Raw genomic sequence first — 17788 nt, 5'->3', positions numbered from 1 at the left:
ACCCCATTTTAGTCCTGCAGCAGTGAATTTGACAGCTGAGGACCCTGAGAATACAAACAAATTCACTGCTCCGCTTTGGGTCTGATACAGAGCACTGCTTTCAAAGATGTACTTTGAAATCCCAGGGGATGCTCAGGACGAAGGGATGTCTACTTAGAATATATTTTGTACAGCGCACTACTTTCAAAGATGTACTTTGAAATCCCAGGGGATGCTCAGGACGAAGGGATGTCTACTTAGAATATATCTTGTACAGCACACTGCCTCTAGTCCTCATGAGCCTGAACCTAAGGCTCCCCAACCACACCAGCCTCCCCGATAGCCACTACAGAATAATGTTTAACAGAGTAAGAAGTCTCTCAAGCAGAGGGCCTTAGCCCGTTATCACTTTCTAGAGAAATGATAAAAATGTGAAATCTTGTATCAGAGAGAGGTGCAGATACTGCAGATGCAGACTGCTATCATTTTGCTCTGTAGACAACAGACATAGGTAGGCTGAATCAGCGTTATACTCCAAGTATCATCTTTTGTCCCAGCTCAATAAACTCAAGCACACATTATACACTTCAGGCATTTTTTCTAAAGATGAGCTACTACATGTTTTAAGTCTGACAAAAGAACATGTTGATTTTTTTTTTCTTTCTGTCTATAAACGTTATAACCAAGAGCTAGGCAGAGTAAGCTGTCTAACTACAAGCCATCTCTTGCTCATGTGAAAATATTTCACACCCTATCATAAATATTTTTGCCTTGTGTTGCTTCTTCTGATGACTACAGTTGCAGTAATACTGCCTGAGTTCAGAGGTATTGTCCTCTGGAGTCTTATCCTTTTATGCAAAGAAACCTGTGGGTTCAATGGGACAGGTAACAGATGTCTGCAATCTGGTCTCTCTGTGGGGCCAGTGTCTTCTTTTTAAGCGTTCTCAGCTCAGTCACAACCAGAAAGGGAGAGATTGAAGGAAAGAGACTGAAATGTCTTCAATTCAGGTTAGGAATTTTGAGTTGATGATTAGTATATTCACTGCAAATATGCAGTTGTGATTCAACCCAAGAGACTCCATCATTTAAGCTGAAAAATTGGAAGAATAATGAAAATACCAAAATAGTTTTGTTCTATTCAAAATGAAAGATTTTGACTTTTCAATTCAAAGCTAAAATAAGCCAACTTTAAAACAAAGGCTAAGTACATCTGAGAATGGAGCATTTTATTCACCCCGTGACAAATGACTTTGCTTTTAAACTGAGGTTGCCTTATGCTAAAATAAGGAGAAAGGTTACACTGATCTTTTTTAATTTGTGGCACTCAGTCACCAAACTGGAACTAGTACTTGCTTTCAACAGCAAGTGATTTGGGGAATCTCCAATATTCAAGTGGAATAACTATGTTCTGACTTCTTTGCTGCCAGGTTGGATTAGAAATCTGTGTTTGCATAACAGGATTTTTTCTTTTTTCTTGAGGTCAGTGAACATATGATACCATGATGACTACATTGTATAGTGCAGTATTCAAGTTGGGACACATGGAAGAACTTGATAAAGATTCATTTACCTGCCATTTCTCCCACCTTTTCTTTTGGTGGCTTTTCCAGATTAAACCAGTGTCACATAACATGAAGGTCAAAACAAAAGCGTAACTTCCTTCACTCATATTCATTAAAAGAACACTTATTCTCTTGGACATCACTTGCACAAAGTAAACCAGTACTTTCTATTACTTAAAAATTTCCTGATAGATTAAGTGCATAGCTATTGGCACAAAATAAAAGCATAATTAAGCCAGCTGAAAGGGAGTCTCAAAAGTACATGGTCAAGAACATGATACAGATCGAGTTATTAGGAATAGGATCTTTTTCTACTTTAGGCTTTCTTCTTCATAAAAGAGGAAAATAGACTGATGTTTGAAAATCTCAAAGATGATGTACTTAAGACTGTAAATGCAATTTATAAATCCTACTTTAGTTTACTGAGACTAAGAAATATCTTTTATGCTATGGGGTGCCAGAGAGTGAAATTAGCATGCCTTATTTAACTGAATATTATTTTAGAATAGTTAATATCAACTTGAATTATTTTTTGTTGAACGTATTCTTTGTTTCCCTGTGTATATTCCAGTCACATAACTCATACATCTGTTATTCCCAGCATCAAGTCTATGATGTTTACACAGATCTCCCTGCAGGGCATTTTGGCCTAACTGAATCGTTATTTCAACAGTATGTCCTAGTTTAATGATACTGTTACTTGAAATGCTCTCTTTTGCAAGTTTTCTTCCCCCTGGGGTTAACTCAGCTCTTCCACACTGAAATCAGAAAATCTGACCCTACTCTTGAGCAGGAGATGCTGGGAAGTGAACACTGCTTTCTCAAGCACAGGGTTCTCAGCACTTCAGACCTGTAAAGTGGGTAGTGTGACAACTGAGATTCTGGGTTTTATGAACACATTTAAATCTTAATGCAGTGTCAGTACTGGTTTCTGATAATGTGTGCTAATGATCTGAAGATACAATTACTTAAAATGGCATACTAGGATTCATTCTTTTGACAGAGGTGGGAATGCTACTGTGTTCTCACTTCCATTCTTTTCTATTTGACGATCACCAGAAGAAAAATTCTTCTCCTGCAGATCCATTTTTAGGAACAAGTAATGAATATTTTAAAACCACTCTTAGACATTTATGCTGAATCTTATTTGGAAGACAATATGGATCCATTCCATAGTGCAGCTTACAAATACAACATTTTCAAGTGATTAAGGCACGTATTAAGCGTTTTTCAGTGAAATTTAAGCTTCTGAACACAGAAGACTCTTTTGACAAAGGGACTTGATTTCAATTTAATAAGAATCTGAAACAAACAGGTGCTTCATTGAAAAGAAATGCCACAAGGTAGCTGCTAAGTCATTTGAAAATTTAAGAAACAACTGATAATGTGGTTTTTTAATTAATGAGTATTTACACATACTTAACCCGAGATTTGCCAAAGACCTAAATGTTTAAGTATCTGTAGGCAGTTTAGAAATCCACACCTTAATTTATTTCTTTCTATTTTTAGTAAGTCAGTAATACTAAGTCTTTGTGTCCAGTATCTTTGAACAGTTTCAAAATGTGTCAGAGTTCCTAATAATTAGCCATCTACTTCAAAAGCATTCCACACTATTGGCTAGTAGTCATTAAAAAGTCCTTCCAAGCCTTATGATATGCTCTCATCTTCATTTTGAGAAGTTAAGTAAGTACAGGAAGATTCTGCTTTCACACACAAGTACAATATGTCAGGAGTTTCCCTACTGGTATTCTCTAATTACAGATGAAACTTGGGATCAGCATGTCAAGGAATGTCCTCAGGAATTTGAGAATCATTACCAGGATTTAAAGCAAAAGATTCCCCAACCCCAAACTTAACCTAACTTACTTCACTGACGCAAATACAACACCTTGGGTTTCAAAAGACCTCCACAGGCAGAATAAACTTGAAGTTTCTCTTCAGTGAGGAAACTTTTTACATATTCATTTTCAAAGTAGAACCTCGGTGCAAGGACCGGCTTTACAAAACCGAATGACAGCTGTGGGAGCTCAAAACCTTGGAAAATCAGGCAAGAGAAAACTAACATAAAACCACAAAAGAATTGATTTTTTAAATCATGGGAGATATTCACAAGTGACAATGTAGGATTTTCAAATGAGTAAGTGCTATTAATGATGGAGCCCACTATGAATCTGATCCTAAATCATCTAGATTGCACAGAAAATTCCACACTCTGGTGAATAAAGTCTTGTGGTTTAGCAGACATCTAAAAAAGGGGTTTATTTTCACACACTGCAGGAAAACGCTGCTGCAACATATTATGGAGTGTTGCCACATGCAAATAACTGTTAGTGGAACAAACTATTTGTGAACTAACATAATTTGGAAAATGGTATTCAACAAAAATAGAAATCTGCATTTTTTTCTCACTACACAAAAGAAGAAACATTTTAAAACATCGGTCTCTATTACAATACTTTGCTCAAGTCTTTACATTCTTTTTTAGAAATGCATAATCTTTCTGAATAGTCTTTCAATACCCTGAGAATCATTTTTTCAAGTTCTTTCAATATCGCAGTACCAAAGCACGTAGGGACTGGAACTATATATTTTTGTAATTAATTTCCTTAAGATAATGTTAGAAACATCAGGTTCCTTAAAATATAGATGAATTTCAAGGTGAGTCTGCTAGCAGATGTTATTAATGGCATATGATTTATTGTGACATGAAATCTGATCTGAAACTCATGTTATTAGCTGAGCTTTTTATAAATTATAATTGCCAACTGCTGAAAATATGCAGAAAGACCACTGATAAACTAGCTTCATCTTCAGGGCCTAGAATATCTGCATTTGCTAAATGTCCAATATCTCTAGTCCTGCTGAATAAGTATAATACATTGGGATGTGCAGATCAGGCTTGAGTTCAGATCTTTTCATAGTATAATTCTTTCAGAATGAGAAGCATTGGAGGTAGGAAAAGGAGGTCATACAAAATAAATGTTTACTGTGGAACTTGAAAAGAAACATACACTCAGGGTCATAGTATGTCATTGCATAGATGCTAAACAGATTGAGTATTTAAGAAAAAAGCCCCCATCTCTGACTGTTAAATGTAAGATTTATACATTTAACATGAAAACAGTAAGAAGTTAGATAATATTCAAACACATTCAAACATCATTCTGTACAGCTCTAAGACGACAACACAAACAGCATATTTCATCATCCTAAGGTCTATGAAGATTTGCATCTACCAAGACTTTTCAGGTCACCCCCATGGAAAACTAAAGAAAGTCTATGGGTAGGCTCAACTATTTGCCACTATTTGTGTTAATAATTATTTCTAGATATTCTCTGTTTATTCCCAATAACTTCATATCTTAATTTCCTCTCCCCATGGGCCTTTAAATGTTAATTAAAGTTTCTGAAATGTTGCTTTTACCCATCACAACTTATGTGTTAAATTACCTAAATAAGAAGAGACAAACATAAGCATTGCATTATGAATATTATCTATTCAACAAACCAGATACTGAAAGAAGGTGAATTTACAGTACATGTTGTAATACATTTTTAATCTCCAGAAAAACTCTGAGATAACATTGCAAATTCAAAAAGCAACACAAGGAACAGATGCAAAGTCTCATTCCTGACTTTTTTACATATCCAAAGCTGTTTAAAGATAAAAGCATTTATGTGTAAAATGGCATTCACTTGCCCTTACTAAGAGTATATATGGAAGAGCCCCCTGTCAATGTACCAGTGTGCGTGTGGGAATGAAACATAAGGATCACCATCTGCAGCTGTCTAATAAGTATTCTTCAGTGCCTAATGGCAAAGTGTCAATTCAGGGATCCTCAGATACCACAATGCATCATCTTGTCCATGCTAGTCTTACAAGTCAAGCATTTCACATGTGAGAACAGTTTATTTATAATGCTATTCATTTCAATTGACATAGCAGATATAAAACAGTTACACTACAAGCAGTCTGGGAGCATATACTTAATATAAAATACACCAATTTCCTCTCTTTTATAAGAATCAATATTTTAAAGGATGTGCAAAATTTAACCCCTCACAGAACTTAATAACATGGAAAGAATCTTTTCATATGCAAATATTTGTAGATTCTTACCTACTGTTGAACTTCTCTGGATGTTTTTCTCTCATGATATGGAATCTGTGGGCAATTGAAGCATCCTAACAGGAAAAAGAAAACCGTAAATCTATTGTGACAGGAAAATTGCAAAAAAGAAGACCAAAACTGTAAACAAGGCATATTGTTTGTAAGGTGTTTTGTGAACTGTCATTTTCAACAAGAGCAATACTCTTATCACTTAGAAAGCTTACAGGTACACTGTTCCAAGAATGGGACATATCTGAACTTAACAAATTATTACACTTGTTATAGTCCCCATTATTCCTTTTTACAAATCAGACATGATACTTTTACTGAAAGTGTCTTCCACATCTGTATAGCAAATATCATCCAGATCTGGTAAAGGTTTACAGTAAGACCATTCACACACAGTTCTTTCTTGTTGGAATACTAAATAAAGAATACGAAACCTATTCCTTTAGTAAAGGTGAGTGATAGATTCAGCAGAGTTACTTCATACACATATAGTTTGATATTTGCATATGGCCATTCAATAACTTTCTCTAAAATTTGGTAGAAAATGGGAATAAATGCCAGGAGATGCCCCATTTGCTGTATGTCAGAGTATGAAATCATGTGGGGGAAAAAATGGATTTTTAATATAAAAAGAGAGTTGTTAATTAAATTAAATACATTTTATCAAAATATTTTAAAATGTAGTAAATTATGTTAATAATACATTTAAATAATGTGTATGTGAAATGAAATGGCTGTATGAAATACTTATATGTGTATAACATTTTTAAAAGATTCAAACCATTGTGGTGGTGGGAGTAGCTGAAAATAGAATATTTGGAACTGATATGCTAGAATCAATTTTCACAGCATTTTTCTATCATCTCCTTTGCAGGTATGAAAATAATGTTTTTCCTCATTCTAGATCATGTAATATTTATTTCACGTACTAATTCATTAAAAATTTACAAACTGGGAATTAAGAAAGTAAAAAGTTTTTTCATCTTTTAATGTATGTATTAAATGAGGTGTGAGAGTATGAAATCTACCAAGTCTTCATTCTTGCAGGAGATAGTAAACACAGAGAAATCCATTTGAATCGTGTTTTTATAATTATGTCTTAAAATGCTGCATATATAAGAATATAAATATAAGAAGAGTTAGTTCACTTAATAAGAAATTTAAATTAATTCCAGTTTCCATGTTAATAGACTTTGACAAAAACTACAAATAAAACTATCACTATAATCAACTATCATGTATACGAAAATAATACGTTATTTACTAACTGAAAAGATTATGGAAATATAAAAGCTAAGAATTTGAGAGAAGTATTAAGTTCAGTATGAAGTTTATTTTTAAGTTATTTTCAAACCATGAGAATTAGCATTTGGGGGAAAAACAAAATTAAATTATTTACTTAAATTTTATCGTATTTCTGATTCCAAACAATTAAAATATTTTGTTTAAAATAATTTTTATTTAAACCAATCAACGTTAAGTATTTTGTGCAGATATATAAGTACCTGCTAACATCAAACATGGCTGCAACACTTTATAACTATGATAATTTTTTATTTATTAGAATCTTAAGCAGGGCACCCTCTGGAGAACAGACTGGTCCAACCTTCAGATTTGGTTTACTGGCATGTGGGTACTTTGAAAAAATAAATGTATGAACTTTAATACCATGTCAAAGATAAAATTGTTCAGATATACATTTAAATAAACTTTTAAGATTATGAATAAAAAAACAATAAATAAGTCATATTTTACCCACACTCTACCTACATAAGGATGTAGCATAGCACAGACTTTTTAGGCAAAACTTGTGATCACTGATCAAATAAAATAATTTAACGGCATCACTAAATGTATTGGCTCCATTGAAATATTCACTTTTATTCATGGTCTTATTATGTAGTCCTAAAGATGTATATAGTTTGTTGCTTTATGCACATCACATCATTATTTATTTATTTTTCTATTATCTTTAAGAATGGAATTGTCATTTAACATTTTACTGTCCTATAAGGAAATGACAGCAAAACCCCCTAATGAATGAACTGGTGTTTGTCATAAAATGTCTTATTGTTCTGTTCTGTCATCCAAACTGTCATCTGAAACTTTCAGTGCTATATTCTCAAACTGCACTCATTATTATTTTAGATTTATTTTTATGTGCAATGCAATTTTATAAGGCAAATATCCACAAGTATCCAGGTGATCCCACAGTTCTTGGAGACGGATAAAATAAAGCTGACAGTAAACCCTGAGACATCACCCTTCTAAACAAAGCCTGCCAGCTGAACTAAAATAATAACTCTGTTAACTTTAGAAAGACCCATCATTCATACTTTATCCCACATTAGATGTGCCAACACAAGAAAAGAATATTTGTTAGCCAATTCTATATGAAAAAGAAATAAAAGGACTACTGTTGTGGTTAAATGTTAATTTTCTACACACTGAAGCAAAAGACAGACCCAAGACAAAATGAATAAAGGAGTAGTAGCATATTTGACAGAAACTAGGAAACACTAATCAAGGACTAACTGTCTAATGAATGAAATGAAAAGGCTAATGTGCTTACTCATGCATAACAAATGCAAGGCACAAACAAGCTAGGGATCAATGCCCACTGCAGATGGCAAACAGGCAGTTGTTTCCATGCAAGGTTGATTTGATCAAAATTTTCCCCTGCCTGAACATTTTCTGACTCCAAAATGGATCAACTAACTTAATGAGCTGAGAAGTAAAAAAAGTAATACACAAAGCTAATTTTGACGAGCACAACGCAAGACAGGCACACGTCAGACCAATTTCGTACAAAAATTTTTGAAAGGCTATTTTTACTAATGGAGGCCGTAAACCAGAGTAGTAACTGCACACAGATAAGCTCAAAAGTAGGGGAGCTGCTAAAGCTTTCTTTAGTTCATACTGCCCAACTGCTCTTTTCAACCCTTAATTGAGTCCAACGTACAGAGTCCTTAGATTCCCTAGCAGAGGGACCTCTTCTGAACTATGACTCCATGCTATAGGAAAATCTGAAACCAGCCCATGCTGGTTGCGTGTTAGCAAAATAATCCTTTGCTTTGGGGGAAAAAAAGAAAAGAGAAAAAAAGAAAAACTACACTGAGTTTTCTGTTTTTCAAATGTCTATCATCTTTCATTTGTTAAGACAGTGGCATACAGAGTAGTGTAAATAAATGAAAAACAATCAGAAGAATTGAAAGTAACAGGAACTTGAGAGTGGGTAGGAATGCAAGTTCTGCCTCCTAACAGCTACAGGAATTACCAGATGCCAACCCTGAATCCTGAGGAACAACCATTAAAAGTTTTGTATTTCTGGATGAGGAGAGCAGAGGGTCCTTCATTGTGAGCTGTTTCGGCTACATTTGAAATAGGATTCATTTTAGCAGACTTCATTCAGCCATTTCAAAAAGAGGCATCTAGCCTAACCTATTTAGAGCATACAACTGTTGCTGGACCAATGGAGAATTAATTTCTTTTTTGTGTCACAAACTATATTAAAACTATATTAAAATCACTTAATACTGAGAAACAGAGCCATATCCATATGCATGGTAAGTTGAATATTGTTTGCATATTGTTGCTTTAATATGCTGACCTTTCCCGGTACGTGATATTGTGGATGGCCAGTAAAAGATGAGAAATTATTTTTGTATTTGATAATAAAACTGATGAAAAAGAGAAAACCCAGGAGTCAGTAAAGCAAACTCACATGCTTCATGATATTACTTACCAAGGTAACAAGTGAACAGGTTTTTTTAGAAAGGTCATTTGGCAGTCAGATACTGTGGGCATTATTTATTAATTTTTATTAATAAATTGATACGTATGCTAGCCTGAAATACAATTTTCCAGCAGCATATACCTGAATCTAAATATTTTCCATTTTTAAAAGTAACACACCATAAGTGCACACAAACATGCCTAAAATTTGCAAGAGCTTTATTATTAACAATAGTCTGAGGAGACACAATGCTGTCGGGCCTGTTGCAAGATGAAAGGAGGAGGAAGATCTTATGGGATCACTGTAATATGAAACTAGCACCTTTAACTACACCCATGCTTCAGTCACAAAGCTCATTTTATACCTAAAGCATTGTAATATTTTTCACCAAAGCATCCAAGAATGGAGATTTTTTTCAGGAACACTTTTGCAGCAAAATCAATGCTGGTGCGCAAAGCAGTGCTGAATACAGAGCATTTAAAAACAGAACTAAAATTAACTTAATAGACAATTTTGTGTTTCTGAGAATATTATATGAATATTTGAGTTGTATGCTACTATTCTAAAATACTTAATTTCTTTTTTAAGTTATACAGTATTTTTAGTCATTTACATATCGTATGCAATATATGACAATAGCCTAGATGATGATAATTGCTCTGAACTTTAATTTCATAGTATCACCAATCTAATCTGAAAAAAACTACCACACCTTGTTCTCTCTTGTATGCCTCCCTAGTTTAGATGGTTTCCACTCACTACTGTAGTATTTTGAAAGAGATGAAGGAAGGAGTGTTTGAAGAACACAAGATGCAGTTTATCCCAGTTTAAATTTTACAAAATTGTAAACAGACTCTTAAAAAATGTACCTCCATATCTCCCAAATATTCAACCTGGACATATGTGTGATGAACATGCAGACATACACACATATATACACCCTTAATTTGAACCTGTTCAGAGTCTGAAGTAGCTGGACTATCCTTCTTATATCTCACTCAGGTTTGTTTTAAATCCTGACAGTGAAGATAAGATAGAGAACAGACAGAGCATATCTGAATCTACTCTTAGGAAATGGAAAAAATATTTTAATTGAACTAGGACATTTCTCAAAGTGACCTGCCAAGAAGAAAAGAAGCTTAAGTTGCTACACCTCTTTAATACCTTATGATTGACTTACACACATATATATTCATCTTTTTAATGGGTATTAGCATTACCGGAAAGCAATCTGAAGCAGTCTTTTCAGAGGAGTAACCTTATACATTGTGAATAACCTTATAGAAAGATTAATGCATTTAATATATGTCTATCTATAAGCTTGCTGTGATTAAAATTTCCATTAAATAATATTTTTTATGCTGGTGAACAAACAAATGACCAATGTACATCATCTTTGGATATAAATGGTCTGATTATTTTTTTCTAAGATGCTTCTTTAATTAAGGCTTAATGGATCCACAAGGCTAGGAAGCTTAAAGGATAATTCAGCAACCTGTAATCTTTGGATCAGAATGCAAATCTTACCTGAACAACCAGTTAGCTCACATCAGTTATTAATGTGGAATAATACAGATGAACAAAAAATATTATTGAAAATAGATTAAGAAAAGTTTGCTGTAGTGGCTTAAGACTAAAAATTATTTTCTAGATAAACAGATATGCTTACAATTATGCATTCCACTTTCTGCACATACACACAAAAAGCAAAAAACATAGATACATCCTTTGTTTTTACTATTTCCCACCCCATAATAATCAACAGTCTCAGATAAGCAAATAATATGGTTAGTACTGAACCATTCGATGATCCAAGTCTAGAAAAAGGTCTACTCACAGAGCGTCAGGTCCTGCCTTGAAACAAGCTGTCATTTCATATTTGACTCCCAAGTATTTTTTATTAAATTACACACATTAACCTGAGCGACAAAGTAACAGATCTTCCAAAAAATTTCATGAATACATTAGTTTTTGGTGAAATACTGGTTACTATAGTTGTCTTAGTCTCTACTGATATTCTGAGCCCAGTATATCTGAGAAAGGTGGTAGTTTGAGGAGGTCAGAGCAAGAAAAGATTTCAGGCTCTTTTTGATGCAGCTTTACTAAAAGATAATGATAATTCATTTTCTTAAGAAAAAATCTGAGAAAGAAAAATCTGAGAAACTTGTGTTCCTGGTTTTCAAAAAGAAACACAGAAATTGTCAAGATAATGCTATTCATTTTGTCAGTGATATTCTTGACAGCCAGCCCTCTGATGGTCATGTTTAAATACATTTCAGCTGTACATGTATTAGTAAGTCAAGTGACAGTTCATATTTTAAATACTCATTTAAATAGGTAATATCTCTAAACCCAGGATGAAACGTCAGTAACCACAGTATTTACAAATGATAGGCAGAAGACCAGAGGATGGTATATCTAGAAATTGTAACAAAATATTTGGAACAGACTTTCAAATGCAAGCACATTCCCTCTCCCTTTTCATTTGAAGTCATATCTCTGTTGAGTTTCTGACACTATATCTACATAATTTGTTACTAGAAATGTTTCACACAGACACAAAGTGGAATCCATTCTGCAGGAAAAGATGTGTTTAGGAAAAAAAATAACCCACCCCTATGTTCTTCCTATTGATAACTCTACAACATACAACTAGTGGATATGTACACAAATTGACTCATCAGAATTTACTATCGGTCAGTTCATATAGCGTGACCATATGTCCTAGTTGTGTAGGGACCAGTCCAGGGATGAGTCCTGTAAGACAAGTCTTTGTACCAGGACTTCCTTTGAGGAGCTATTTTGGTTTTCAAAAACTGACACTAAATTTCTATGTATCTATATTTTTAAGTCACTAATCAAATTCAAGGACCATCAAAGAAGACGGGGAGATAAGGCAGTTAGGTTATTATCAGTCTTCATGACTAAAACAAACTGTGCCCCATGACTCAATACAATGCAGAGGACATGTACCCTGTAAGATGAGCTCTGCTGAGGATACACTGTGTTACTGAGCACATCTTCCTTTCTTTACATTTGGTCACCCTAAATTTACTGTAACTAGAGAAGGGTTCTTCTAGATCCATGCTGAGTGTTTATGTGGTCACTAAAAAGAGAAGAAAAGTGATCACATGGCAATCAGCCAACACAGCCATATAGAGAGTGTATCAAGTATCTTGTATATTAAAAAGATCTCTGTGGTAAACCTTTAGTAGCATTTCTGATAACTGCTGATGAAGAACTATGTTGAAATTGTCCCAAATTATTCTGCACGATGAGTTTGAGATAACACCATCAAGGACACAGCTCAGATTGAAAGTCAATATAAGCAATGAAATACAATGCAATTGGCTGTTACTTTAGCTGTTCTTCAGAAACACACAGCAATGGCTCACAGGTATCTCCAGTAAAAAGCACAGAAACAAAGTTTACACTAAGAGCCTGTCTAGCTTGAAATGAACGCCTAGACTTTCATGCCCAGCACTTTTGCAGTTCTGAGGAGAGAGAAGTGAGTAATTCTCCCAAAAAAATCAATTCCAAAGCATTTTTTTATGAAATAATAATCATTGCCATCACACTAAAAACTTAACATAAAGAAAAAGGTATATTTGGGATAAAGAATAATTGCTTGTGCACAGTGTTGAAAAATTAAACTCAACTTATATACGGTTTTCAAACACTGTCCTAATAAAAAACCCAAACACCTAAAGAAAAAAAAAATCCCTTTGGGTATTTTCATTTTGAGCTTTGATTAAATTGGCATCAGAGTAGTATTCTCAGGGGCTAAATTTAGGCCCTTAATTTAGGTGCCTAAACTGGCAGGATGATCTCTCTATCGTCCCAGTATGCTCAACAGTAAGAACAAAGTTCTTTGGAAAGGTTCTTCCAAAAGGCATGTAGACAAGTTTCTATTCTGAATTGTTGTTTGGAAACCTTTTGTTATTAATCATACAAGAAGCTGAGCACATCTAGCTTCTTAACTTCATGAAGCTATGCTTGAAATGCAACAGTTTGAGCAGTCCTCTGAAATCTTCGCTGGGGTTCAAGCCAAATCTTGTATCACCACCCATTTTATATGCTCATTTGCTTGATAGGGATCAAATAATAATTGTTCACATGACTTTTCCTTAGCAACTTCCCGTAACTTGTTAGTCAAAGCCTTGGCAACAGAGCCTTATAATTTTAATACATATTTATGTTATTCATTTGTTTCCATAGCAGATATTTATTTTTATAAGAAGTATGCAAACCACTGAAACATCTCTCATTGATTTACAGTCTGAAAGAATATTTTTCTCCTAATTGAAAAAGGTCACTGTTTTCCTCATTCATTATGTTTTCAATTTGAAATTTAAATTTTTGCATTAGAATATTATTTATTATCTTCCCTATTGGACAAACAAATATTAATTTATAAAAAAAACCAACCTACTCATAAGTTAGGGCTAGATGTTAGATTATTTAGCTGCAGATGTTGTCTCTCTCTCCACTGAGTCACAACAAAGTTAAGATCCTGTCTCTCACATCTTTTATGTAGTCTCTTTGCTCTTTCTTATAGGCCTAAAAGCAACTTTCTTGACTTTTGCTCAGTATCTGCACTTGTTCTTGTGTTGCATTGATCAAAATATTTTCTGAATCCTTCTACTTTATTTTGGTTTTGTCTTCACCCGTGTTATCCCCAACTAAGCAGACATACAGCTATCAGACATAGGTTTTCTTCATCTCCTCATGACTCTGACTTTCATTTTAAAGTGTTTTTCATTTGTGTCAAGCTTCTTCCTTGGAAAGGTTTTAGGATTGCCCTGTTCACCTTTTCTAATTGCATTATCATTGACATTCTTCACCTTCACCATCTTCTTCACTTGACTTGTGGTAAATGAGCCAAACTTCTGTTTTTTTTTTTCCTAAAAAAAGGATAATTAACTTGTATGTTCCACATTATTTGACAAGCAGCTCTTTATCACTAACACCAACTCTCTCCCTTTCAGGAATTTCTCCCAGAATCTTCTTCCAGAACTTCCCTCTCTGACATAATTTTCCAGGATCAGTGTCAGTGCCCTTTTCTTCTATTCCACCCCCCGTTTTTCCCTTGAGCTGATAAATTCACCACAACTTGTCTGCCCTGCAGGAGAAGGAGAGCCTCTACCAGTACCACTGGCCTGCATATTCTGACCGAGTATCTCCAGTGATGAAGAAGGGATGAGTTCAGAGAGTCTGTGGATGACCAAGATATTTGTTCACTGTATTCAGCATAAGCATCATGTCTACGAAAACACCTTCCACCATCTCCAAATCTACCTGGATCATAAAGCTAGACATTCAGATGTGAGATCCACCTACCAACAACGTACTGACCTAGAGGCCTTTGTTTTCATTTGGGATTTCGCTCCCTGCCCCTCTCCCTCCCCCCTCCCAATACTGTTCAATTGATACTGCTTGCAGGATTACTACATTCATTTTCCCCCTTGCTTTTGCTGTTCAGTTTTTTCTTCATATATTTTACTTCTGTAGCCTGCTATTTAAAGACCTGTTGCAAAATATCTGGAATGGCAGAACAAGCTCTGTTTTCTCTCATGGAATTCAGGACTGCTTAGGCTCAAATGCTGTTGGTCCAGAAGCACAGTTAACTCAAGCATAGTCTTTATTTTTTTTTGAGTTATGGCTCTCCACAATTTTATGTTGCCAATCTTTCATGCAGTCTTAATCTTACCTACACCGTAAGCTTCTTGTTAAGTGAGCAGCTGCAGAATACTCCAATGTGGAAAGAAAATCAAGTCCTCATTGCCAAATGCCTGATGTAACTTCTAAATGACTACATATCAAGGCCATGGAAGTGCCATGTACTGAGGGCAAACTCTTTTGTCCACAGTTTGAGTGGGTGACGGTTGCAAAGATTTTTTCTCCTTTGGCCTTCAGTTCTTGCCATCATTTGGTGATAAGTCTTGGCTTGCTGTCCTGGCAAAGTGTATAAGCTTCCTAATTCCCACACAGGCTTCTATGGAGGCTCCTTCAAGCTTCCTTCCTGCTTTCTCCTCCACTGATCTAGGCCACATCCTGGTAGTATTAAGCACTCGGGATACAGTTCAGACCTTAAGGTTCTGTCAAAGTATGACACAGCTGTTGGAACAGTAACTGCAGAGCATGCTTGTAGGCGCTGGGAAATGCTGTCTTTGTGGAGGAAGAATGAGAGGTATCCTACTCTTTTTAGGTGTCTAAGCATGTTAAATATATGTACAGCCTTTCAGGGCTTCCAAGTTCTGAAGAAGTAGCAGAAGAGTCTAATGGAAGTACCTACACGTGGCCTGGGTCTCCTTAGTGCTCACAGCTAATGCAAAAGAGCCAGACTGCCTTACAGCAGTAAGATCGTAGAGAAAATGGGAGAAGAGTTTTGCATTAAACTGAGACGAACCTATTTAACAGGTAGTTTGAAAATAACTGGGTAACTGAGAAGACTCCAAGAATTATGAGCTAGATTCACATGAGTTACTCATGCCAAGCCTACCCCCACCAGGGTGGTTTCTCTGAGTATCTAAAAGCGTACTGCAGAAACAGAATGAAATTAAACTGTTCATAAAGGTGACTGAACAGATTAGACCCTAGCAGATCATCTTGATCACACACCGGCTTTACTGCTACTGTTACTCAAATTTGTAACTTTAAAGGTGAATGCATGCTAGTCTCCATACACAGAGTAAGTGGCCAGACTCCTTCCTGGAGTGCAAAACCCAATCACATACTACATAGCAATGACAAATGAAAAATAAAGGGTTAATATTCTCTGAAATATGCCCGATATCCCAAAAACTTAATACAATTAGTTCATATAATCAGTGTTTGATATCAATTGCTCTCAAGTTAAAGCCCAGGCTCTGCAGTAATGCCTATCTGAAATACAAACTAGACTAAAAAAATGGAACTAGATGTTGTCTTACTGAGCATTTAGGGGCTGAAAAAAATATTCTGTGTGAATAGTAAGATCCTGTATTCCAAAAAACCATAAAACACGCTATGGTTTATAGAATAAAAAGCCTTTTCTGAACTTAGTATTTGGATATATGGCAAAGCGTTAAAATATGTACAAATATGAAAACGTGTTTATGGTAGGTATAGTCATAGAATCATAGAATCATAGAACCATAGAACGGTTTGGGTTGGAAAGGACCTTAAAGATCATCTAGTTCCAAACTCCCTGCCATGGGCAGGGATACCTTCCACTAGATCAGGTTGCTCCAAGCCTCATCCAACCTGGCCTTGAACACTTCCAGGGAGGGGAAAGTCAAATTTTACAAAATTTATTCACATATATTTTCCTCCTGAAACAGATCAAGCTTTCTCTATAGTTGCTTTGACTAAATAAATTAGGTATGTAAAACATTTTACAGAGGTGATTTACCCAGTGTATGGCACACAGAGGTTATGCAGTACTTATTTTTGTAGTTTCTGGACATTAAAAGGCTTTGAGGTTAAATATATTTATTTGTTCCACAGAGAGGTTCTATTATGTGGTATAAAGGCAATGAGTCACAGGTTATTATCGGAATGTTGACATTTAGGGACAGCAAAAGATGGCCCTTTATTGTACCCAGCTCACTAATAATTAAGAACTGTAAACATATTTTAACAAAATTAACATGCAGTTAAAATTGGCTTCAGCTGAAAAAGAAAAAACACCCAGCAACTTTAGAAGCTACCAATTCTGTATTTCATTATTAGTTTTGGCAATACTACTTCACCACTTAGCAATCTCACAGCAAAATAAAAAATTTGGTTCTTGATGTGGTCAGAAACCCCGGAAACTGCACTAAAGACCTTTATTACGATTTCACACATACAGAATTTTGAACCCAAGAAATCAAAATGTCCAAATTGTTCTAGAAATGCTGCACTGATCCTTCAGAAAGGACTAAAGAAATGTTTTTGTTGCCTTTCACATGCCATAGATCCAAGTTTGCAGAAGACTGGTGAAAAAGTCTAGAGAAGTGTATGATGAGTGGAACCAAGAAATTCCTTAAATTTTCTCACAAAAAAATTCCCCCTCCTAACTGTGCACTTGCATAATGCTTTTTGCTTAACCATCTGGACAGACTCAGTGCGTCATGGTTGTTTAGCAACTTACGGCTTTCATGGTAACTTTGAATATATTATACCAGTATCCTATTCTCAGCCTCAAATTGTTTGGGAGGATCCTATATCTGCATAAAAACTCCTTGCATAAGTCCCACTTACTCAGGATTTCTAACACAGATGAGGTTTTCCAGCAGGCTAAGTTGTTTACACTAAATACTGGGGTACAATTCCCCAAATTAATTATCTAGTTCACAGTTACTCCCCAAACTATCAGCTTAGGGTGCACCAAGCTGTAGTGCAGAGGCAGGAACAAGCAGAGGCAGA

General features: G+C 35.2%; 1 protein-coding gene across 4 annotated transcripts in view; it reads right to left on the bottom strand.

Moving 5' to 3' along the window:
- Positions 1-17788, bottom strand: part of DGKB (diacylglycerol kinase beta) — a 365173-nt gene that overhangs the window by 137536 nt on the left and 209849 nt on the right. For all 4 annotated transcript variants that reach the window (XM_075143655.1, XM_075143653.1, XM_075143652.1 and 1 more), the window contains one exon: positions 5662-5726. In XM_075143655.1, the coding sequence (XP_074999756.1) occupies positions 5662-5726 (65 nt within the window). The remainder of the gene's footprint in view (positions 1-5661; positions 5727-17788) is intronic.

The sequence above is a fragment of the Calonectris borealis genome, chromosome 2 (assembly GCF_964195595.1).
Source record: "Calonectris borealis chromosome 2, bCalBor7.hap1.2, whole genome shotgun sequence".
NCBI lineage: Eukaryota > Metazoa > Chordata > Aves > Procellariiformes > Procellariidae > Calonectris > Calonectris borealis.
This window is presented reverse-complemented; position numbering and strand designations above follow the sequence as displayed.